This window comes from Stegodyphus dumicola, chromosome 4, assembly GCF_044657685.1.
Source record: "Stegodyphus dumicola isolate Sdum_Otavi_A_Nest chromosome 4, ASM4465768v1".
NCBI lineage: Eukaryota > Metazoa > Arthropoda > Arachnida > Araneae > Eresidae > Stegodyphus > Stegodyphus dumicola.
The window spans coordinates 97,789,685-97,816,531 of NC_140771.1; the positions used below are offsets into that span (position 1 = coordinate 97,789,685).

General features: G+C 32.4%; 1 protein-coding gene across 1 annotated transcript in view; it reads right to left on the reverse strand.

Moving 5' to 3' along the window:
• Nucleotides 1–4,639: 4,639 nt before the first annotated feature.
• Nucleotides 4,640–26,847, reverse strand: part of LOC118188136 (uncharacterized) — a 106,032-nt gene continuing 83,824 nt past the window's right edge. The window contains exons 7-9 of the mRNA XM_035358493.2: nt 16,428–16,696; nt 14,000–14,154; nt 4,640–5,331 (exon numbers count right to left, since the gene is read on the reverse strand). Coding sequence (XP_035214384.2) covers nt 5,170–5,331; nt 14,000–14,154; nt 16,428–16,696 — 586 coding nt within the window. The 3' untranslated portion in view covers nt 4,640–5,169. The remainder of the gene's footprint in view (nt 5,332–13,999; nt 14,155–16,427; nt 16,697–26,847) is intronic.

The following is a 26,847-nucleotide window of genomic DNA, read 5'->3' on the forward strand; positions in this document are numbered from 1 at the left end:
TTTTGCCCAGCAAGAAATTATTCGTTTCAGTTAAGGTGAAAATACTTCAGTTTCAAATTAACATATTAATTTTAAAACTGACATTCTTTGAAATAACATTTATCAGCTGCTTTTGGGTTTAATAGATACATTTTTGGTCTATTGAAGCAGCCATATTTTCTAAGAAACAACCAGCCATTTTTTCATCAATACAAACCGTAAATAAGTACCATGGAAAGCCACATGTGGGCCGTGGTGTGGACCTTTAAAGGGTAAGTATGTTTGAATATTATGATTCATAGGGTAAGCGATTCATTTAAACCATTTTCGATTTTTAACAGTTTTCATTGGAATCGTTTTGAAGAAATATATAAACAGCGTTAATTTATCTGCGATATTTTTAACATTATATTTATCATTCAAAGCAGCGGTTTCCAAACTGTTGTATGCTTATTCCTGGGATTACGCGGAAAAATAATCAGTAATGGCGGAAAATAACAGAATGGTTATATAAATGCTAATAAAAAGTAAAATGTTTAGAAAGTTTAAATTTGTGAATAGGGAAAGGAGTTGTAAAATACTCTTCGAAATGTTATATAAAAGCTGTGTTATTAAATCCAGTCACTCCTTTTACCTCTTTATGCGCCACACTTAGTCATTTCGTGCCTTCGTGAGAAGCTCGTCATCTAGCAGTCAGAAGGTCCGGAGCTTGAACACTCTCGAGAGCATTGGAGATTTTTATCTTTCATAAAAAACTAAGAGCTCTTCAACTGCCTCCAAGAACCTTAGCTTTCAGAGGTGACCAATGTCATGTCATTATAAGAAAGTCCCAAACGCTAAGGTGCTTCAAACATGTAAAAATTCTGCTATTAGAATATAAAGCAAATAAAAAGCACAGTTGACTACGGACAGTTTTATAGAATGGCTCAAGAAAATAGATAAAATCTCAAAATTTTACTTTTTATGTATCCGTTTACCGTCCATCCTCAAACTACAGATTTCTTACAAGATGTCAAAGTTTTTTTTCGTCCTGGTAAATTGCGCTAGTGTTGTACAACCTTTATATCTGGGTGTTATTAAGAATTTTAAAATGTTTTGCCGGCAGAGGTCGGTTCAAATGTCTCTCAAAATATATAACTACAGGAATTAAACAACTCTTAAGGCTATGAGTATGATTTCATTGTCTAAAGTCAAGTAAGAGCACAAACAATTAAAAATTGCTTCTTTAAAGAAGGTTTATTTTTTTTAAGCTAGAGTCAAGTAAAGTGTTGACGATGAACATTGTGATGAAACTGTGATTATGTATGAAGAAAATTGTAAACTACTGGTATGAGACATTACAGTGGGAGAAATAGGTGAGCTGTGATATCAGTGTAATGATATCGGATCTAGACACAGTTGAAGAATTCAATTAAAAATTTTTCCCAGATGAATCCATTAGTAGCGGAGATGAAAAGAATATAAAGAAATAATCCTACTTTCTTTTCAAAATGTTTTCTGTATTGACATCCACAGAAGTTTCTTTGTGTGTAATAAACACAAGTGAAAAAACAGTTCAAGAAATTTATTCTATTCATAGTGCAATGCTTAAGATTCAGAATCAAAAGATGTGTCAGGTGACAATTTAAGAGAGAACTTAAGAGATTTTCTGTAAAAAACGTTTAAATTTCTTTTAATCCTCTAACCAGCAAAGCCGTATATATATATATATATATATGGCCTGGAAAATGTTTTGTGGTATCTATTAAAACTTATATATACGTGCATATTAAAATATGTCAAAGAAATTAAGCCAATATATTAAAAGAACACAAAAATACCAGGAGAATTTTTACATTAAAATAAAAAAAATATATAATGTTTTCTCATAGTAGTTTTTGGAAAATTTGTGCTTTTTCAGCGAAACCCCTGGTCGGTCGATGTTTTGGGGAAAATATGTTACTTATTCAAGATAGTAATTCAAATAGAGCTATGACTTTTTTCTTTTCAATTTTACATAACTACGTGCAGAAATTTTCATTCTTATGATTTTAAACTATTAAATTTGTATTAAAATCATTTTTTAAATATTAATTCTAAAAGTTGTTTAAAATATTAATATTAATAAAATGTTTATTTAAAAGTGTTAATTTTAAATTTGTTAACATTTTAAACAAATTGAAAGCACGACAGTAAAATTGCCTAATACCGGTAGTAGATTAGTAGTATCAAAATTGTTTTCATTTGTACATCGTTTGTAAAATTTTACTATCGATGTCTAATGATTCAGTTTTGTACTAAAGATGTACCTTATATGATTTTATTTATACTAATTTTTACATTTAGCTGTAATAGGTACTTATGTACATATTATTATGTTAGTGTTTGTCTTACCAAGAATCAATGTGCCATAAATATATATATATATATATATATATATATAAATGCATGTTCCGTAAGTTTTAAAAGTTGTATTCCTTTCTCCACAGTGCCGTAAGTTAAAAAAAATGTCAACTCATTTTATTTCTCAGCTTATTAGCTTCAGCATTCATTTAATATATTTATAGTTACTAGAGCATAGTATGGATATATGAGTCTGCAGTTTTGTCAGTATAACTTGCCATTTGTGTTTGCATAATGCATTCATAGCATGTACCATATACAGTTTTATTAATCTAATTTGTAACATGGCTGCTTCATGACTTGTAATGTATACACATTTGCACTAATTTCATATTTACATCTGTACCTGTATATACATTGTGCCCTTGTTATATTTGCATGCCCAACATATACTGTAAGAGTGAAAAGTGCCTAAAATAAATATTGAATTAGTAGAATTACGTAACATATTGCAAATTTTCAAAGCTCTTGGTAATATATTATCTACAGCGTTCTTTTTTACTTTCTTGTACGAAGTAAAAAGGAAGTATTATAATCGCGAAAAGTTTCAGGCAGCATATTTCAACGAAAATATCCATTTTGACCGCTATCGAATGCAATTTAACGATGTTTTTGCGTGATATCTGTACGTAAGGACAAAATAAAATACTCTTTTCCTTCAAAAAAATTATAAAACTGCTTTAAAATTAATTCTGAAGAGAATTTTTCGTGGCGTCTGTAAGAATGTATGGTGTACGTATCTTGTATAACTCAAAAACGAGTAGCCTCAGAACGCTGAAATTTTGTATATAGGACTGCTATAACATGTAGATGTGCACCTCGTATTTTGGTTGCAATCGGCCGCACCAAACGTATATAAATATATTTATATATATATCCACTCTGTTACCTGGCTCAGTAATCTCAGTTTCTTTACTCTTACATGTTTGTAAATTGTACATTTTTTGCTTTAAAAATGATTGAATTATGTTGTTTTTATCTTCCGGTTAAGGATTTTATGTCTTTAGTAAATCTATGTGCAATATTTTTAGAATTATCAGCAATTTTAAATTTGTTTAATTGCCGCTAAGCCTGTTTTTAATGGCGGCCATTGATGTTTACATTTGAAACAGGAGACTAGTGGATTTGTTGCCAATCTAGAGAAACTTAGCTTCGCAACAACAAAGATAACGCATTCATTTATTATTGCCAATTAAATCATGCTTAATTCTTTCTGGAATTTTTTCGAGGAAATAAGTGTTTGAGATTTACTTCGTAATTTTTAATATAGATATTTTGAGTTTTTAGGTATTTTTGCTTTCTCGCGAAGTGAGAACTGAATTATTTAAATGAGAAATACTCAATCGTCTGTGAAAAACTGTTTCTTTTTTGTTTTCTTTGCTTAATTTCTTTTATACATCATTCTAGCTTTATTATAGTATTTGAATAGAACATGTGGCAACGATTAGATAATTCTATTCTTTAAATGATATAAATTTTGTGCATTATGAGTTATAATATGAACGAAATATATAAGTTAACTGTTATATAATTATTGGATTATACAGCAGTTAACTTAGTTTCAGTTATATAATTATTATAAAGTTAACTGTTATATAATTATTAATACCGTTAAGTGAATCTAGCGCCAGAGTGTCGCTATATGGTTATATAATTATTAATATTGTTAAGTGAATCTAGCGCCAGAGTGTCACTTCGCCGACAGCGCATAAACCACAGTGGAATAAATGAATATTCCATTGTGGTTTATGCGCTGTCGGCGAAGTAGATTTAATTCAATCCAATAAAGCATAGTATGGATCTTTTCTTGCATTTCATTTAATTTAATATTCCAATACAAGGAAGTCATGTGGTGTACACATCAGATTTTTTAATTTACTCAATATAATTTAGTTCGCATTACAGCTGTTAGCACATTGTACTTTACGATGTCATAGTGCCTCCTTGCAAGTGGTAGCAACTTTCTAGTACCCCACATAAGCGGTTATCAGCATTTTTTCCTTAGTCTCAATAGCATTTTCCCTATGCTCCGTCCCTTGTTTCAATATTCCTCACTATACATAGTCAAATCCCGGAGGACGTAGCACCAAGTTATTTTTTATTTCCTAATTTGCTATCTGTTTTAATGCACCATCTGACCAGTGTTGGTATATATATATATAATTTCTCGTTATCTTGTTTACGACTGGTATTTCTGAATATAATGACTATAATTTAGAATGCATGCATGTATGTGTCAAAAGCATATACATTTTTAGGTAAAACATGTAAGACTACATTGAAAAACAACATAATTTATTACGAATATAAAAAAATTCAAAAATTGCAGCTTATATCACGTATCATCATACAAGCTTTCTAAACAAAAATAAAAATAAATATTCAAGCACGTTTAAGTACTTAAGAGCATCTGATGTTCATAAATAGGATGAAAATGGCGTTAGTAATAAATATGATGAGCATATATATGTCAAAACATTTTCTTTCTGAATGAAGAAATAAAAGGGCTGTATAGCATCTATGCAGATGCCATAAACCTCTTTCTCATGATTTGTAAGTTTAGAAAATGGAAAACATTCTGAGAACTGATAAAAAGAATTGGCAATTAGTAGAGTCCTTTAAAAAATTCACATCTTTCTTCGTGGAATTCAAAAGCTGTCAAACTCATCCTTTAAACTTCTTCGCATAAAAATTTACAAGTCTTAATATTATTTGAAACGTTTGGAACATGCTGAATTGCACCAAATATATCAAAATATGACTGTAAATGTATCAATATTGGCATGATGTGCATTAATTTCAAAACCTCTAAAATATAATTATTTGATTGATCCATTCTGAGAATTTGGTAATCCTCGTGTAAACACCCGGCTGATTGGGCAATGCACATCCAATGCCCCATGAAATGACACCAGCGAGCACCCATCTTCCGTCATCTTCTTGAATGACCATGGGACCTCCAGAATCCCCCTATGAATAAATAAAAGATGCTATATACATTGCATTCAGAGACATATTGTCAGTTAGTTTACATACGGCCATGTAAAACTCATGTAAAAATATGCATTATAAAACGTATCTTCTCAATAAATAATTTCCACTGGATGGGCTTTTTCCGTTAGGTATCGCCTTATAGGTCGGAAGCCCTCTCACTGGTGCAAAGTGCATATAGCGCAACTTTGATTGCATTAGTACAAATCATAATCAGAAAGTTAAATGCTACTTAAATCTGTACTACCATTTCAGGGCAAAAAATTATGAAAAACAGTTTAAATAATTAAGTGAAATTTTAATCTTGTTTGATTTAATTTTATGTAAAAGAAACGGCATCACGAGGGAAACTACTCAGATATTTTTTGATCGGAGTTAATATTCTGCGCAAAGGTACGAACTTAAAATGCTAACATGAAAACAGTGATAATTGCATGCATAATAATTCAGAACAATTTTCAAAATATTTTAAAAATCAAATTAGAATTAAAATATGCTAAAACTGAACTAAATTAAACAATAGCTGAAGAATATGAACGGCAGGTTTACTAGAAATTCAATTTAGAGCAAACACGTCTCGCATAATTTTTCTCTGAGAAAATTTTAAAGAATGATCGAGGAGCGAACAAACCTTAATAATTTAAAGTGTTTTGTCATTTTTTTTTAATCTGGCGTCATGTTTCGGAAAAACATTAGTAGTTTTTGCTTTGAAATGCGAAATTACAGAACACTCTCGGTTTAGTCAAGAATCAAATCGAAGTATCGTGGGATATTATAAAGTTTCATGAATTCATCTTATTTCGGACCGATGATTCTTAACATTTATTGTTCCATTCTGAGATAGAAAAATTACCTTTCCCTCTTTAGGGAAGAAATTTTCCAGAAGATTTGATCATTTGTAATAGAATTCCAAATTGTGAGTTAGGAATTTTTATTAATAGAAAATAACTTATCTTGGAAATTCTATCTTAGAGGAACTCGGCAACGTTGCAATTTATAAATCATGGAAATATCACAGCAAAAAGATTATTGTTCCTATTTTACACACGAAAATTTCGCCAGTTAGAATAAGAAGAAAATGTTTCTACTTCGACGATAAACTGTAAATAACAAACTGTGAACTGCAGAGGAAGATTGCGAACAATAGCGGGAAATAAGCTTCATAAGTCGCAATAAAATGACACAGTTTTGGTAGAATTTGGCGTAAGAATGACGGCAAATAGAAAAAAGGACTGAGATAATTTGCAGATTTGATATTAAATTTAATGTGTATGATAAAATATTAAATTAACTAAGAGAATTCATATATCCCATGAAAATGGCGAACGGAATAAATACCGTTCTAAGTTGATAAAACATTTAATTATTAGCCCGAAAGGGTGTTAGCTATTAGTCTTGAAACGTGATTTGGCGGCTTATCACTTTAAATGTCTGAATTACTTTTCAAATTGTCATCACAAAATATTACCGCCTTATATTACTTTTAAAGAAATAAAATAATGAAGAATCTGCAGGGATGTAAGTGTGTTTCTCGCATTGTGAAAAAACGACAGTATTAAGGGCCATAAAATTTTCAATAAAGATTGTCCTCCACCAAAATGTGCACTTGAATTTTGAACTTCGAATGTTATATTTCATATTTTGTAAAACTTTAATGGTTTTTTAAAACAAATTAACGATTTGAAAGCAAGAAGTAAGGTCCCAATCACATTATGTTTCGGCTACGCGGGACTTGACGTCGAAAGGGACAATTCTTAGAACCCGCACAATTCCAGGAAACACACGTAGCTAGGTTACCATTCTCACTTACTACAAAGACTTGAACGTCAAACAGTAATCGATTATCGCTAAAATCGGGATCACGTGATCCTTCAGAAGCAGAACTTAATTAATTGTCTCTACCCGGGACCCGAGACATTTTCGATGAGGTTTGAAAAAATCCCGCGTAGCCACGACATTGCTTCCGTAGCTAGACGGGACTTCGCTTCTGGCGGGGCTCTTTTTTCTACGAATCCCTCGGTTTAAATCAGTGCTAACAGAATCTCGTCTCATCTCAGAAAAGTCCCGTCTAGCCGGGGCTGTAGCCATGTGTGGATAACCTCTTAATGTGACTGGGACCTTAGAAAGGGATGTACTTTGACATAAATCACCCAAGAGTTTGGAAATTGATAAAAGTGTTGTTTCACGAACCTGGAAAGCCTTCCAGATGGCAGGTGCAGTTGTACGAAAGGTTTATAGTGATAGGCCAAGTAAACCAACAGTGACTGATGACCAATATATCACAGAGATCGAAACTAGATAGCAGGCAACATTGTTCAGTAGTTGCGCACGGCAACCGACCGACCAGTGTCCCTGTTTACTACAGCCAAACGACTTCACAAAGGCAATTTTTCGCCCATCATCGTAAACACTTCCTACGTGTTTATAGCAGCTCTCCGCCAGTATCCTTTACAAGTATGCAGAGAACACAGAGACTACACACTTCATCTATGGAGATCACGTTCTTTTTACTGATGAGAGTCCTTTCAATCTGGCAAACGATTATCGACGCCATTTGATATGAAGAGAGGTAAGGACACTCTTTCATCCCGCTAACAACAGGGAAAAGCGACTGAAGGGGTGATCGTAGCGGGCTTAACAATATGCAAACACACATCAAACTAATCTGGGTGAAAGGACATGATGGCATAGAGGGTAACGAGATGGCAGACCAGTTAGCAAACGAGGCGGCATTCAACAACGACGCGCAAGAGGTGACAACTCCAATCCCGACTTCGTATTTAAAGCGAAAGCTAAGAGAACTAAGCAAAGAACAGTGGCAACAGGAGTGGGATAACTGTGATACAGGAAGAAGGACACATGGATTCTACCCAATAGTAGACAACGAACGTCTCCAGGCCATTGCACCCTTGACATACTATATCACGGGGCACGGTCCATTTCCATCCTATTTTCAAAGACATGCAATTTCGATGACAGATATATGCGTCTGCGGGGCTACTGGCTCCCCCGACCACTACATATTTGAATGCAGCCTTACATCCAACTTACACCTACCACTCCCAGCCACAAATATAGAATCATATAAACGATTCATCATTAAGCACCCACCAGCGGTCAAAAAGATCTGCCAAATAATTAGGCAGGTCAACGACCTAGGGCAAGATATCTGCCAACCAAACTAGCGTCAATTAAGGCGTCTCATAAAGCAACCACAGTCAGCTTTCACTACCAAATCATCAACAGAATTCTGACAGTCTCTTATACTGACAATCAGCTGAATGCAACTCACAATATGTTTAAATTATGTGCTGCGCTTATAACATAACTGCATTGCAACATAACTGCAGACATAGCTGCTTACTGCGTACAGTACTCACTTACGGCGTATAGAGCAAACTACTGACTATGAACAGACTGTTACCTGCATTGTGTCTCTGTAGTAGTTACAACGACTGAAATATCTATAGAAGTATTTCCTGGAATAACCAGTGTTATTACAACAACTGCAAGTTATATATCAGTGTATAAGGTACTGTGCGCAGAGTAATTGGAACGCCCTGACAAATCGTGTACAGAACTTATCAACAGTGTACAGAGCTCAACACTGACTAATCACAGGTTACTACTTGCATGTCCATGCTAGTCCATGCTTAACTGAACAGTGTAAAACAAATGTGTATCCGACTTTGCATTGTGTAACCATTCTGTAAGCATTGTGTATATAACAAGCATCATGTATCTATTACAATACTAATATGCACTGTGTATTCTACAACATAGTGTTTCTCCTACAGTCATTGCCAGTACTGTATTACACAAACGCGTTATACAAACTATCTGCAATAAATATGCACCTCATTCTGCACTGAATTTGTCAAATTCTGCACAGTATCTGCTGTATATAAAGCATATAATTACTATGCAACTATCTACATTGCGTGTGCATTACCTGCAATAACTTACAACCTGTTGTGTATCTGACTTTGCACTGTGCATTTGTTCTGTGAGCAATGTGTATATAAAAAGTACTGTGTACCTACTTTAATCCAATAAACACTGTGCATCTAATATAATATAAAATAAGCTCAGCGCATTCTATAACATAGTGTCTCCACTACAGTTATTGCTTGCACATCATATCTGTATTACTCAAACTATCTGTAATATATCTGCACTGTATCTGACATATGCATAATGTATAATTCATCTATATCTATCAATATTGTATCTGCATTACCTGTATAATCTCAAAGCTTCGCATAGAAATATATAGCTTGGCAACATAGCATGCATGGTGCTGCGTACTATAATTGTGTGTATACAATAATATAGATTTTTTTTTTAATGTGTAAGTATAATTGTGTTTATATAATTGTGCACAATTGTGTTATATACCGTAGTATAGTGTTTTATTCTGCGTTTTAATACGTTAGTATAATTGTGTTTGCATAATTGTACACCATAACTGTGTTGTATATAGTAGTATAGGGTCTTATTTCGTTTGTACAATTGTGTGCAGTATAAATTCTAATATCTAATGCTTTACAAGCATAGTGTATCTGTTTTTACATTGTGTATCAATTCTGTAAGCATTATGTATATAAAAAGCGCTGCATATCTGTTCAAATTAAATAAGTATAGTGTACCTGATATAATGTATTGCATAATGTATTCTCCAGAGTAAAGTTTCATCTGTAATTACTATATCATCTAATAACAAAATTTAATATTCTACAGTGTGCCTGCATGCTTTATGTATGTTTATTTGCGCATTTTACATGTGATATGTGATCTAAATGTGTCTAAATGATCTAAATGTGTCTTTAGTGTAAGTGTATACTATATATTAGCTTAAATATGTTTCATTATAAGTATGTGTTTTACTTGTATAAGTGTGTGCAAACTAGTATCTAATTTCTATTTTTATATAATGTGCTTACATGTTTTATATGTGTTATATATGTGCTTTTATATGCGTTTTACAAGTGTTTTGTATGTATCTTTATATGTGCAATTGTATGTACTTGTATGTGTATGTATATGCTGTAATTAGTGTCTAACAGTGTCTAAAAACCAAGATGTAACAAATCATCCGCCTATCGATCAAAACTAATGTATTCCTAAGACGCCTCTGTATGGCCATGTACAATTACGTAAAATTCTTCAATAAACTCCCAAGGTGGCCTCATGAGGCTCCTGGGAGTTGCTGCCACTAGATAGGGGAGGGCGCGGGACATATGCCTGTTTACCTCTGTTAAACATCAGGCGTCCCCGTCCTCCGTCACCTGTCACCTGTATAGAGAGGCATTATGGCGAACAAAAGGACGGAGCTTCGCATTTTTGGCAGAGGTTCACTTACTGGACTCGTTAAGTGGAATGAAGTTATCCTCCATCACGTGCATCTTTTAAGGGGTCCCATTGGACCCAACTTTGTTTTTACTAGATAACAATGCACGTCCACACAGAGCTTATGCTGTCAAGAAGCTTCTAGAAAGTGAAGGTATTTAACAGAATGGATTGGCCAGAGGATCCCTTGATTTTAAAAGCCCATTGAACATATAAGGAATGCTTTAGGGAGATGCCTGGCGGCGCGATCTTACCCTTCGGACACCACCAGATACGTTTTTGAAAAATGGAGCGGTTATCCCCAAAACTTTTAGGAATCTGGTGTTAAGTATCGACAGACGGTGCAACACAACTCTTCCAACTAACTAGCTAGCGGATGTCATATCCCTACCAAGACTCTTTGGTTTATAGTTCTGTCTCTTGAGGAGACAGTTTTATGTACAGACACCCCTCTGTCAAAAGCCTTTTCCTGTTTATTCTGGTCTGTAGATGTCCTATTCATTTTTTTTGTTACTTTACTATCATTCTTTAAGTACTGTGCCTCTATAGTATAAATTTCCTGTTTCCCAGTTGATCTTTTGCCGATTTACGGCCATAGTTTTTGCATAGTGTATGTATCTGTTGTTCTTTTTCCGCTCTATGAGTGCAACTGTAATTGATGATTCTTTCCTAAAAATAAACTAGTCAAAAATAGTAAAGTATTTCCTATGCTCTCTGCACGAAGGAAAAAAACTATGAAACGCAAAAAAATATCATTCTTTAATTTTGTTTGAAACTGTATTTTTTATTCTCTTTCAAGGTAATTAAATGGATTTTTAACTGTATAATCTTTGCTGACTGGAATTAAGAGGAAGATAAAATGTCCTTACTCGCATTACAATAAATACGTATTTTGTCATCTAGAGTAAGAAAACATAATCTTCCGAACAATAAAAAAATCTGGATGACTTAGCCCTTTTTTTTTTTTTTTTTTTTTCCCTCAGATTTTTGAAACATCTGTATGAGTTGTGATACAAGTTATTTCTGTTTTTCTTTAACGAAAAAATATGTTTTGTTTTAGAGGATGACTTTCCCATTTGGTACACATGAAACTTTTTGGATGAAAGAAAGGGCATCAAGGTACAAAGTGAAAGGAGCATTTTGAAATTATAATCATAAAAAAGCACCTTTTCATAGTAATAAGGAAAACTTTGAAATTTCAGGTCCAAAAACATGTAGATCGGAGGGTCAAAATAGAAACAAGAAATTAAATTACTAGTCAAAATTTTTAAAAAAAATGATATATTCATTTAAATATTTTCATGTTAATTTTTACTTTTTTGTACGAAGTAAAGGAAGTATTGCAATCACGAAAAATTCCGGGTATCATATTTCAATGAAAATATCCATTTTGACGGCTATCAAATGCAATTTAAAGATGTTTTTGCGTGACATCTGTACGTAAGGACACAATAAAGGACTCTTTTTCCCCAAACGACTTATAAAACTGATTTAAAATGGATTGAGAAGGCAATTTTTTTTCGTGGCATCGGTACGTACGTATGTATGTATGTATGTATGTATTTCGCATAACTCAAAAACGAGTAGCCTCAGAACGTTGGAATTTTGTACATAGGACTGCTATAACATGTAGTTGTGCATCTCCCTTTTTGGTCGCAAACGTATATAAAGTATTGCACCAAAAGTATATATATCCATATCTCTCTCTCTCTATATATATATATATATCACTCTGTTAGTCGGCTCCGTGAGCTCAGTTTTTTTGGTACTTCCGTTTTGCCGGCCCAAATTTAGCCAAGTAGACTTTGTTGGCGACAGCTTGCAGTATACACAGAAAAAATGTTAACAAATGTTAGTTCTAAGAATTTTTTATTTTGAAGACGAACATTTTAATATGGTTTAAAATTTTGTAAAAAGCCAATAAATAAAGACAATTTGTAAAAAGACATTATGAATTTACTATACTTTCATGGTTCAACAGCCTGATTCGCCGTTTCGTATCACGTGACCGAAAGTTATCTCATCTCACGTAAACTACACTACAAAAATCTAATTCTCTCAGTAATTATCTACATTAATTTCAAGTTAAATCTTAATTTGAAATTCAAGTTTAAATGCAAGAATTATTTCAATTTGTACGAATAGCTTACTCAGAAATTATGTGAAATCGCAGTGTTTTACTTCGCTAGTACATTCTCATTAGAATTGATGAATTTAACCCTTGACTTTGCCTTTTCTATATTTTTTACTTCGGGTGAGCGGTGCGATTGCATCCTAATTGACGCAATTACCGCGAATGCTCTTAGGGCATAAAATTTAACTATCTTGTAAAAATTCTATGTAATTGTATGCCAGTATTGAAAGAAACAATCTGATAAGAAATGGCTGCGACTTGTTTTTAAAATGAAGCGTAAAAGGTTACCAGCGAATATATTCCGTTTGGCATCCGTTGTACCATTATTGGCGACTTTATCGTTTGCGCCGGCAAAACGGAAAAGTGCCTTTCTTTATTCTTATATGTGGGTAAATTGCTCATTTTTTGCTTTAAAAATGATTGAATTATTTTTTTTTAACTTTCGGTTAAGATTTTTATGCCTTTAGATACTCTGCATGCGATAGTTGTAGGAATCAAAGTTATGGATAGTTATGGAATCAAAAGAAAACTTTTAGTTTTGTGCACCGAAAAATTTGCCTTCTTGCCTGTTGGCCGTATTGCTTGTATTGTCCAGGAACTCTTAATTAAATTTTTTTTAAAATTATTTTAACTGTATTTGGTGTTTTATGTTTTTCTATATCTTTAAATTTTTAATGAAGCTATATTGAGTTTTTATTATTTTTGCCTTGCCGCGAAGGGAGAACTGAATTAATTGAATTAAAAATATATCTCTAATAAAATTCGAGGAAATAAATGCCAGTAACAACTTTATTCTTTTAAATCGGCTAATTCTCGAGCGCCTACCTTCAAATTACGATATTTGAAATTTCATTTTGAGTGGTTGAGTAAATAGGCCGCTATGGATTCAAACTATACTCGGGAAATTTTTATGACTTCCCTGTAGATTTTTTACTAAATCTTAGTGAATATCACAATTTTAAAACTACAAACAACAGGAAAGAAATGTTACTGATGAAAACATATTATATTAAAATTTAAACATCGTATTTAATACGAATAACAAAGAAGCTGAATTTACAGTCTGATAATATCATTGTTAATAAATGTAATTTTATTTGAGCTTAAAAAGATATCGCTGCACATATAACAAAAGCCGATTAGCAAGGTATTTTATTTGCTTACTTCACAAGAATCCTTTCCACCATCAGCATAGCCTGCACATATGAATATGTCGGGAATATCCTCTACAAAACCAGCATCCTGATACATACTTTCACATAGTTTGTTCGTAATAACTGGCAGTGAAACTTCTTGAATAACATCAGGAAGTGGACCCTCTAGAATAATAGGAAAAAATACACATGCTAAGAATTTAAATTATTGTTTAAAGAAAATTATTTCTGAATCTTAAAAGGAACGACATAATGTTTTTCATCTAGAAATATTTAAAAGCAAATATATTCTATATATTTTGTTTAAAAGATAAAAAAAATGTATTCAATAAGTAAAATTTTATTTTATTTACGGTTTTATTATTCTAGCTATCTCATCAAAATTCGTATATAAATTAGTTAAAATTATACAGCTAGGCAAAAATATATTACATGTTATAAATACCTATATTCCCATAAATGAAACAGAAATATATTGTGATCCATTTCCTCCTAGTCACTGCTTAACTTAGCGGCATGAAAAAAAGTAAGAATGCAGAATACCACTTTGGTCAGAAAATAAATCAATTTCTATTTTTTTTATTTTCCTTTAACATGTATCCTTTGAAAGGTATGTTACTATTCTAAGCACAATCAAATATTTAAAATCTACGTTGGGATATTTTATCACTTTAACATAGTTTAAGCTTAGAGAAATATATACACTGTGCCCAATAAAAATAGGACAATATATCTTCCGTTTTACTCAGCCGATTGACGAAATTCAATTTGCGTTTTTCATGTCTCAGAATCCCGACTCGGGATACATATTTGATTTATATATAGCGTTTGTTCTAGCAAATGTATTTTGACACAAAATCGGACTTTTCCTGAAATACGTGCTATTCGCAAAAATTTGGTGCGAAATTTAAGCAATAATTCAGAAATTTACCTTTACAAGTAAAAAAAGTGCGCCAAGGTAAATTTTTGAATTACTCCTTAAATTTCACACTAAAATTTTACAAAATTTGGTCTTTAGCAAAATTTGTGTCGCATAATCGAAATATGGATAAAAAAGAATTGGCATGTAAGACCAACCGGCTTCTTTGAGATCAACTACATGACCGCTCTCAAATTCTTACATCTGCGCATATCGCTCGCACACCTGTATGTGAGGCATAGTTACTGTCTACCAGAAATTCGTGAAGAATTTATGACCTGGAATCGTAATTTCTTCTCTTAAATATCCCGCCAGTTGCGTAGATCAGATGCGTTGTAGCGACAACGGTTCATTCATTGGCAGCCAAAGCCAAAGTGTAAAATTTTGCATTTTCCGTCGAAACCTGTATGCATATCAGTCTGCGTCCAATTTGCTTTATATCTTCTAGGTGCGTCGTGGCGCGTCGGTTTTTTTTTTTTTTTTTTTTTTTTTTTTTTTTTTTTTTTTAGTCCAAAGGGATTTGAATCCCGAAGGACTCTTAGTTTCGTTTTGGCATTTTACGTCGGACGGATAAATGTCGGTTCACTTTTCAAACTGTTGCCATAAAATGTTAGAGTCCTGCATTATATTTGAAGAAATTAAATAATGAAAATCTGCGTAAATGTATGTATATTTCTCACATTGTCATAAAATAACGGTACATAGAGTCATCGAATTTTGAATAACGTAATCCTCCAACGAATATGAGCATGTGGAAGACCAAATTTTAAATTTGAAATTTGTTTTATGATCGATTTCCTATTTTTTAAAACTTTGACGAATTTTTGATTAACAAACTCAAGGATTTCAAAGCGAGCAATGGCAACGTTGTGCAGAAAAAACATTTTTATCTCCAGCGCGTGAGTCTCTGTATCGGAAATTCTAAAGATATGCTCGTTTTAAAACTATTTTGCGATATTGCTGTTGCACTGGATCTTATGGTTTAAGTGCGAGGAACATGATATTTAATAAAGAAAGGTAACACACAAAATGTTAAAAAACGCCACTACTGAAATACACTATAATTAAAAATTTTGCACTTATTAATTTTTAAACATCAATAACAGTTAAAGAATAACTTTAAAACCTTATACTATTGGATTAAATAATAAAATTCTGAAAAGTATCTTATTGGCAGGTTTTACTACAGTATTTACAGTGAATGCAATTTTCCAGACATCCCTTTTCCTATAAAAACACACAACTGAAAAAACTAAAATATTAAATGTTTTAAAGACTTGTTTACATACTATGTGACTCTTAGATTTGCACTGGATTAAAATTAAATTAAAACACAACATATTCCTGCAACATGCACAAGTCTTGGAGAAGATATTAAAAAAACAGAGTTTTAAATATTATAAGGAAGAACTAGCAATAGTTTTAGATGTAACATGTTATATATTCTTTCTTTTCGTAACTCCTAATTAGCAATAAATCCATATTCTTAACAAATATCTATTAATTAAAATTTTCTTACCTTCGCGTAGCCTTCCCCATCCTGTAACAGTAGCGTACTTTCCTACGTAAGAATTGTTACCACTCGGTACACAAATAGGTAATATATTCTTTTGGAATGTTACTGGCTCGTAGAATCTCAGAAGAGCAAGATCATATTCAAAAGTCCTTCGGTCAAACTGCGGATGAGAAGCAACAATTTGTACTCTTCTTTCCACAAACGGTAAAGGTTCATTCTCATGGCTGATATCGTATTCTCCCAGTCGAAGTAAAATATCTGTCAATGGGACACTGAAACAGAAGAAAAGTTGTAAGAGGAAATAAAATGGGAGGATTACATTAAGAGCCAGCATGGATGGCTATGCTAATGAAAATCTTCTTGAGTTTATTCCGACGTACGGTAAAATGTAGCGATCTACTGAATACTTATGTTCATACGAGTAGAATACATAAAAATTATTTACTTGCTGACAGTATTTCATGCATCTCTATCACTGTTCCACGAAAATGTTACAGATAATACCTGAATCAAATATCGCGCTTTTAAAAATAAATAAATGTTACATAATTTTAGTATTAAGGTGAAAGTTACTTAAAATATTTAATCAAATAGCGTAAAATTTGGTTTACCGCAGTTTCTTCCATTGCTGGCGAATTCCACAAGATCATACTTTAAAAACTAAGTTTAAGGAAAAAAAAAATCACGATTTGTTTATAAGGCTGTTAGAACTTGTAATACAACAAAAAAGAATGCATACGAAAATGCTTGACTGAATGACAGCTATGAACATGGTCGCCGGAAGAATGGTAACGCGCATATTTGCCAGTTTGGCAATAATTTGAAAAATTTGGCTACTTTTATAAAGGTGGTTGAGTTAATACTACGTACCTAAAATTTACATAATATCAGTCGTACGTAATACAGAATTACAAATTTAGATTGAGTTTCATGTTAACCGGAATATCAGGCGATTTTTTTACCTCAAGAAGCCATAGTAAACTTACATGCTTAGATTAATATTTAAAACGTATAAGAGAATGCATTCTCTAAACTTCACAATGAAAGGAAATAAGCTTATTTAGTTTTATCTAGGAGCATGGATTTAAACTATTTAACTGCTTTCTAGCAGAATGCATTGGTATTTCTTGTTTATCTACGTTAAATCGTCTTTTATACGCGAGCACATTTTCCTCTAAAAATATATTCTAACATGCTTAGAGGGAAATTGTTTTATACGCTCAAAACATATTTTGCTATGTTTAAGAGGGTATCATGCAATGAAACGGAATTTGTTATTCACAGAAATTATTTATTTAATCAAAACATTGAAAACGTATTACGGAATAAAAATGAAAAGTACATATTTTTAGGTCTTCAGATTAACTTTTTATGCATATAAAATGAGCTATATATATTATATCAACTGCATTATACATATATAAATAATCCGTATAGATACATCAATTGTGTGATCAAACCAGAAAGGCTAAATCCTTAATTTGTTACGCTTATTGCTATTTTTCTCAGACTTATTCATTCGAAAGGCAGATTTCTAATAAATTATAACATACGACATAATTAATAACATACGACTTAAAAAACATACAAATGGTCCTATAGTCCATTATGCTGGGTTCTTTGGCACTGCCAATTAATGGAGTGTAGTATATGTATTACGCGGAAAACGCAATTTTCTAAATATTAATTAATATGAATAGTTCAAATTATAGAGCTTTTCTACATATGCATTTAGTAAATATAAATGTAACAAAAAGGTATGCTTTTTCTTAATTAATTTATCGTTTGAAATATATTGCATTGCCTGAAGCTTTCAAGTTCCAATATCTATTTTATTCGTGAACGAAGTTTTTTTCAAAAAATGAATATCATTTCAGAGATATTAACATTTATTACTTCTCTGGCGACTAAGAATAGTTTCTTTCCAGGAATATATATCAACGCTTCAGACGAGCTTACATGAATTAATATTAAATGAAAAATCTTCCTCATCATATTTAATTTCTTCTGCTACGAGTGCCAGACCATAGAATAGACAAAAAAGAAAAATGTCTAGGGCTCGTTCAAAACATCCATTTTGGAAAAAAATACCTTTTATCAAAATCTACAGATTTTTACAGGTATTTCGAGAAATAGCAAACAAAATTAATAATTTAGACTTCATTTCATTTATAGTTATTTGGAATGAACTTCTTTCCAGCAGTGGTTCCTAAACTTTTTAAGACCGCGACCCATTTTAGGTTCTCGGGCTATATTCCGACCCCAACTTCTCAGAAATCTGTATTTTATGATATGTTTTGCCCACTGTTATAAGTTTTTCAGCAGACATGAGAACACACACACACACACACACACAAAAGAAAAAAAAAAAAATTTGGTCATCCCTATTTTGTAGACCATTGCAAGCAAATGCAAGTAGTAGATGTTTACTAAATCCTGCTTTTTGCCAAGGTTACAGCAGAAACCGTTGCGGAGAAAATAACGCAAGGCGAAAACGTCGTGATGCAAAACATCGTGGGAGAAAACATCGCAAAGAGAAAAATCGCAGTTCTAAAACATCGTGATACAAAATATCGTCGTCCAAAATAAAGCGGTTCAAAAATTTCGCAGTTAAAAAACATCGTCGTCGAAAATATCGTGGTAAAAAATAAAGTATCTACAAATCATTGCATGACCATAACATCGCAGACATGCTCTTTTCAGGCCTTTTAATAATTGTAAATGGATATTTCCATAATGATTTGTGAGCGCAAGATGGAAAGAAGGATAATTTTTACTTTCATATTTTTTATTAACTAATAAATTTTTGCTGAAAAAGTAAGAAGGAAATTTAAGCATAGAAAATTAAGGCAACTTATAGCGCTTAATAGAATTTTAAACTGACATATTTAACTAACAAAGGTCATTAATAAATCATTTTTATAAAGTTTTTACTGGTAATTTTTCATTAAAAGTATAATCTAAATAAATTTATAAAAAGGAAGCTATGTAACTGCATGACCTTATGTATAAAAATTGCTAATTATGGGATTATTTTCTTCACTTTTGTCAATCTAATACTCTTATAATGAAAATTATTTCTTGTTCTGCTCCAGTTTATTCTTAAGTTTTCTTCTTACTTTTTCAGCAAAAATTTATTAGTTAATAAAAATATGAAAGTAAAAATCATCTTTCTTTCCATCTCGCTCACAAATCATTATGAGATATCCATTTACAATTAATAAAGCAGGTCTGCAATGTTATCGTCCTGCGATGATTTATCCATACTTTATTTTTTACCGCGATATTTTCGACGATGTTTTTAAACTGCGAAGTTTTTGAACCGCTTTATTTTCGACGTCGATATTTTGTACCACGACGTTTTAGAACTGCGATGTTTTCTCTTTGCGATGTTTTCTCCCAAAATGTTTTGTAGCACGACGTTTTCGCCTTGCGTTGTTTTCTCCGCGACGTTTTCGCCCGCGATGATTTTGCCGCGATGTTATCGGCGGACACCTTTTGCCAATCCCCTTTGCAGAAAATATTTTTGACAATTTATTTAAATACGATAACAAGTGAAGAAATTTATTTTCAGAAATAGAAACGGAGGCATTAAATGTGTCTAAAATAAAAGCTTATTCTATTTTAGAAAAAGATCTCTGAAAAAGGAAAGAATTTTTTATGATCTTCATCATGATGAAGATGTGGGTTCGGTTCATGTGGTCAGGATTAAGAAACCTGCATGTCTAGGACACATGCGCAAACATTTATATTTTATTTATGATAAAAATATTTTCAATTAAAACTTCGTTCCAAAAGTTACAAAGACACAGATGAGAGTTTCAAAATGTTTTATACCGACTTAGCTGAAAACGTATCAATTAGATCTGAACAAACCAAAATGCTAATAATAATGTCCAGTGTTGCCTCCTACGCGGCAATATAAGTTATGTACAGCGCATTGTTTCTGCGCAACTTCAAAGTTATGTACAGCGCATTGTTTCTGCTCAATTTTAGTTAGTTAAGATTCGAACTCCTAGCGTAGCATACATGTTTTTGATCCCATATGGTCGGGAATTTATCATTTTCGATTTAGATTTTTTAGTTATGATACAGTCTACGAAATAAAGTTGTTGTTGTAAAGTTATCTTTAGTATAGAGTCTAACCAGCGACCTCAAAACATTGGTCAACTTCGAGCCCGAGATAAATAGAATAGAAAATGGCTAATGAAAACATAACTACGTTGAACAGAAAACGTGGTGGAATTAGAACACAAATAACGAAATTAAAGTCGTCTGTCAGTGGAAAAAGTGATGATTTTGGTTTTGAACAAATAGAAGTATTGCAAGAAAAAGTTCACAAGTTAAATAAACAAATTGATGAACTTCGCTTGGATTATTACAAAGTGTGCAAAGATGAAGAAATATCAGACATCGAAGCTACTTTTGAAGAAATCGAGATGGATATTACCGATGTTCAGGTAAGCCTGAAATGTCTTTATACTTCATTATGTAATAAGAATGCAAATGATGAGTATGCAAATAATAGTTTACCAGAGACAAGAAGTAATTCATTGAATTATAAATTGCGTGAAATAACATTACCTAAATTTTCTGCCAATTTTGAAAACTGGAATTCATTTAAAAACCAATTTGTAGCTTTAATTTCATCTAATAGACAATTAACAGATTCTCAGAAATTGTTTTATTTACAATCTTGTTTAATTGGTGATGCAAAGCAGATACAAACAATAGATGATACATTTTCTTCCTTATTTAAGGCACTTGAAGAAAGATATGATAATAAGAGATTGGTTGTAAATTCTCATATCAATGAATTACTTTCTATTGAAAAAATAGTTCATGAAAATCCTAAAGATTTACGCTCATTAATTGATAAAGTTCAGAAACATTTAAGAGCATTAAAAGTTATGAAATTAAATATGGATAAATTAAGCGAAGCTTTGCTGATTAATATTATTCTCAATAAAATAGATAAAGAATCGTGTAAGCAATTTGAAATGTCATTAAATAGTAATGATTTATGTGAATGGGATTCTTTCATGACATCTCTTCAAAAGCGATGCCAGATGTTAGAAAATATGCAAAACAAAACATTCCTCCAAATAAAGTTCGATCGTTAGTGTCAAAAACTAATTATAATAATAAATTTATGTGTCCCGGTTTGCAAAGATAATCACGCAATTTTTAAATGTGAAACATTTCTAGCATTAAATTTAATGGAACGATACGAAATGGTTAAAAAGCTTTCTTTGTGCATTAATTGTTTACATTCAAATCACAAAGTAACTTCCTGTCAGTCTAGACACTTTTGCTCGGTTTGCAAATTAAAACGTAATTCACTTCTTCATCGGAATGACGGATCCATGTCGTCTGCAACAAGTGGGGGAAAGCAAAGTGAAACTACGCCCTCCCCAGAGAGCCGCAAAAATGAGGCTGTTTTGAATAGCAATAAATCAACAGAAAAAGCCTTATCGGCGTGTCTTTTTTTCGAAAAATAAAACTATTCTTTCAACTGCGATTGTTTGGGTTAGAAATATTTATGGCCAATTCGTTAAAGCAAGAACAGTCATTCACTCAGGCTCGATGTCAAATTTTGTTACAAATGAATTCTGTGAGCGTGCAAATTTAAAAAAGGAAAGAATAAATATTCCCGTTTCTAGTTTAAATGGGCAAATTTCAAACATTAAATCTTGTACTTTTGCTTCTATTTTTAATGGAAATAATTCGTTCTCTGCTTCATTAAATTTTTAGTTGTAAATAAAATCACAGATTTAGTACCTTCTACAAAATTAAATATTGAAAATATAAATATTCCTAATACATCAAGTTTGGCTGATCCAGAATTTGCAACTCCATCTAGTATAGATCTGCTTTTAGGAGCAGAAATATTTTATGACATTTTTATTAATGGCCAAGTTAAATCTTCTACGAAATCACTCGTTTTTAGAAATTCTGTGTTTGGTTATATAGCTACTGGTTCTTTGAAAACATCCCTTGAAAACTGTCAGAATTATTGTGGAATTGTCGGTAATGTTGATAATATTGATAGATTAGTAGAAAAAGTTTGGTTAGTGGAAAATATTGGTGAAGAAAAGCCAATTCTTAGCCAAGAAGAAGAATTCTGTGAACAACATTTCAAAGACACTTACAGACGAAATGAAGATGGCAGATTTATCGTAAAAATGCCTATGAAAGACGAGCAATTAGGAGATCCAAAGCATTTAGCCAACATAAGGCTCAATCAATTAGTTAAACGTCTTAGTAAAAACGCTACATTGCAACATTTATATCAAGATTTCATAACAGAATATGAAAATTTTGACCATATGGAAAGGGTCGATGATAATTCAAAACCGGAACTTGAATATTACCTCCCCCATTGTGTAGTGTATAGACCATAGAAGTCAAGTACAAAATTAAGAGTTGTGTTTAATGCTAGTGCCCCAAGCTCAAATGGATTAAGTTTGAATGATTTACTTTTAGCGGGAGCAGTCCAAGAAAATACTTTTGATATTCTTGTGAGATTTAGAAAACATCAAGTTGCAGTTATTGCGGATATACAAAAAATGTACCGGCAAATTTTTGTTGATAAATCCCAAAGAGACTTACTTCGAATCTTATGGAAGAGAGACCTTAGCGACTCACCTGTGACATATCGACTCAAAACGGTGACTTATGGTACTAAAAGTGCTCCATTTTTAGCCATTAGATGCATAAAGCAAGTTGCATATGACGAAATACATAAAAATATCCTGAAGCTGCCAAAGCTGTCTTGTCAGACTGTTATGTTGATGATGTCATCTCTGGTTCATCAAACTTAGCAAGGGAATTGAAATAGCAGCTTTTTCGTAGTTGGGGAATGACTTTGCACAAATGGAACTCTAATTCTCCTGAACTGTTGGATAGCCCTTCAACAAGCTCTGAGCTTTCATTCTCCTCCAAAAGTGATAATGTGGTTAAAGCTTTAGGTATTACATGGAATTCTCAGAAGGATGAATTCAACTTTAAAATCTCAATCAAGGAGAAATCATCATATACTAAAAGAGACATTTTATCGACAGTTGCCAGACTTCATGATCCATTAGGACTGATTGGTCCGGTAATCACCAAAGCCAAGATATTTTTACAGAAATTATGGGTTCAAAAACTGATTTGGGATAAACCACTTTTCGCAACTATTGCTCACGAATGGCAACATATAGTTTCAAATTTAAAGGCTGTTGAGAACATAAAAATTAATCTTTGCATCCTCTCCAATCATACAAGCAAGATTTCACTCATTGGATGTGCAGATGCTTCGGAAGCCGCTTATGGTGCAGTTGTCTATTTGATTTGTGTCGATGAAGATCACGGCTCGTCATCTCATCTACTAGCCAGCAAATCTCGTGTGGCTCCATTGAAAACTTTATCTATTCCAAGATTGGAACTTTGTGCATGTTTGTTATTGGCTCATCTGGAACTTTGTGCATGTTTGTTATTGGCTCATCTGATATCGAAAGTTAGCAACTCATTGAAGATGCATTTAGATGACATCATTCTGTGCACTGATTCAACGATAGCTCTGTCATGGTTGAAGACTTCTCCTCATCTTTTGAAGACCTTTGTTGCAAATAGAGTCTCCAAAATCCAAAGACTAGTAGAGCCGCGACATTGGAAGCACGTATCATCAGCAAATAATCCGGCAGATCTGATTTCTCGTGGTGCTTATCCTCATGAACTTGTGACATCTTCCTTGTGGTGGAATGGTCCTGAACAGAACGAACTTAGTGATGCTTCTTTATTTGAACTTGACAAGACTCTCATAGATTCTCCTGCTTATCAGGATGAACTTAAAAAACCTTTAGACGTTAATTTGAAATGCAATTTAAACTTGTTTTGGAATACCTCTTTTGAATAAACAAATAATTATGTTAAACTAATTAGAATTTTAAGTCTTATTTTCAGGTTTCTGTCCAATCTGAAAGGTCCAGTGAAGAAAACAGGCCCCATTAGTAGCACGGAATATCAAGATGCGGAAATGCACTTGATAAAAATGGTTCAGGTAATAGAATTTGCAGAGGAGATTAAATCACTTCAAGATGAGAGAGTAATCAAAAGTCAGGTAAAAACTTTAAATCCATTTTTAGATGGAAAAGATATATTACGTGTGGGCGGTCGCTTAACTCATGCCACAATTAATTATGATTCTAAACATCAAATTTTATTGCCAAAAATCATAAGCTTACCAAGCTAATATTTATTCATTATCATTTGAAAAATTTTCATGCTGGTCCTCAAGCATTGTTACATTTTGTTAGGGAAAGGTTTTAGCCCATTGGTGGCAAGGACTTAGCTAAAAAAACAGTTCACGACTGCTTAATTTGTTTTCGTCATAAACCTATCATTTCAGACCAATTAATGGCCGATTTACCTCCCGAACGTGTAAATCCAAATCTAACCTTTCATAACACAGGGATAGATTTTGCAGGCCCTTTTCTAATCTAATATAGAAATCAAAAGAAAGGTAGTTTACATAAAGTTTATATAGCAATATTTGTTTGCTTAGTTACAAAAGCGGTTCATTTAGAAATAGTATTTGACTTAACATTTGAAGCCTTTATTGCATGTTTAAAACGATTTTTCTCGCGTAGAGTTAAAAGCTCATGTCTGTTTAGTGACAATGCAACTAATTTTGTAGGAGCTCACAAAGAGTTAAAGAAACTTGCTTCTTTAGTTACTGTCCCTGATGAAGTTTTGGGTAAGTATTTGGCATCTGAAAATATCTCTTGGAAATTTATTCCTCCTCGTGCCCCCCCCCCCCATTTTGGTGGAATTTGGGAGGCGGGAATCAAATCTTTTAAATTTCATCTTAAAAGAACTATTTCAGATGCAAAACTAACATATGAAGAATTTTTAACCGTAATTGATCAAATTGAAGGAATACTAAATTCGAGACCTCTTTCTCCTTTATCGTCTGAACCTTCAGATTACGAACCCTTGACGCCAGGTCACTTTTTAATAGGTAGACCCATAAACTCAATTGTAGAACCTCAAATCTTAAACTTGTCAGAAAGTAGATTGTCAAGATGGCAAAAATTAACTAAAATGATACAGATTATATGGAAACGATGGATAACTGACTATCTTAATCACTTGCAACAACGAAAGAAATGGTATTTTTCAAAGGACAATATAAAGAAAAATACAATGTTTTTTATTAAAGATGATCAGTTACCTCCATTTAAATGGTTACTGGGAAGAATTGATCAGACAATTCCTGGTAAAGATGGTAAGATACAAGTAGCAGTCATTAACACAAAGTTTGGTCCAATTAAAAGGCCAATATCAAAAATTTCTTTATTGCCTATTGAGGATAACTTCAAGGATTAATTTCTATTGTTAATAAAATATACATTGTTCTTTATTATACTTACATTTTGGTAATTTTGATAAAAATGGTCAGTATTTTTTACTGTTTGAAATGTTGATATACTTACCATAATTATTGAAAAAATTTGCAAATGTTCAAACTTTATGGAATTTTCTGAATTGTTTATTTCATTCTGTAAATGATTTATTAACTTCAAGTCTTTTGTTAATGCTTAAAAAAGTGAATAGCTGGATTGTTAGCATTTGATATTGAATTGCATGCTTAGATTTAGTTTGCATATCATAGATATTGCAACGTGGGGCGGTATGTTGCTTCCTACGCGGCACTGCGCAATTTTAGTTAGTTAAGATTCGAACTCCTAGCGTAGCATACATGTTTTTGATCCCGTATGGTCGGGAATTTATCATTTTCGATTTAGATTTTTAGTTATGATACAGTCCACGAAATAAAGTTGTTGTTGTTGTTGTAAAGTTGTCTTTAGTATAGAGTCTAACCAGCGACCTCAAAACATCCAGTTTTTTAATATTAGTGTACGATGAAAAAAACTAATATTAAAAAACTGGACGAAGGATCTCTTGCAGTGTTATGTTAATTTGTAAAAGACAAAATTTAACGATGCCCCAAAAACCCCAAAAATTGTATCCACATTTCCAAATATAGAAATTTTACTGCGCATATATTTAACTTTGCCTGTAAGAAATGAATCTGATGAAAGTTAATTTTCATTACTAAAAACGTCTAAAATTTTTTTACGAAACTCATTAAGCAAGTCAAAATTAATATCTTTAGTTATATTGTACATCGAACAAAATGCTCTGAAAAATATCTATTATGAAAAAAACAACTCAAAGTTTTGCAAAACTCAAAACGAAAGAAAAAAAAAGGATTTTTTAAATTAATTTCCACCTTTTGGACACCAGTTTTGACATTGAACAGAATTAATTTTGTGTCTTAATTTATGAGATGCGTTTAAACATTCAAAATTTTAATTTTCGTGGAAGTATTTTTTGTCCGGTCTTTTTCTTGTAAGGGACCTGGCGAAATATATCT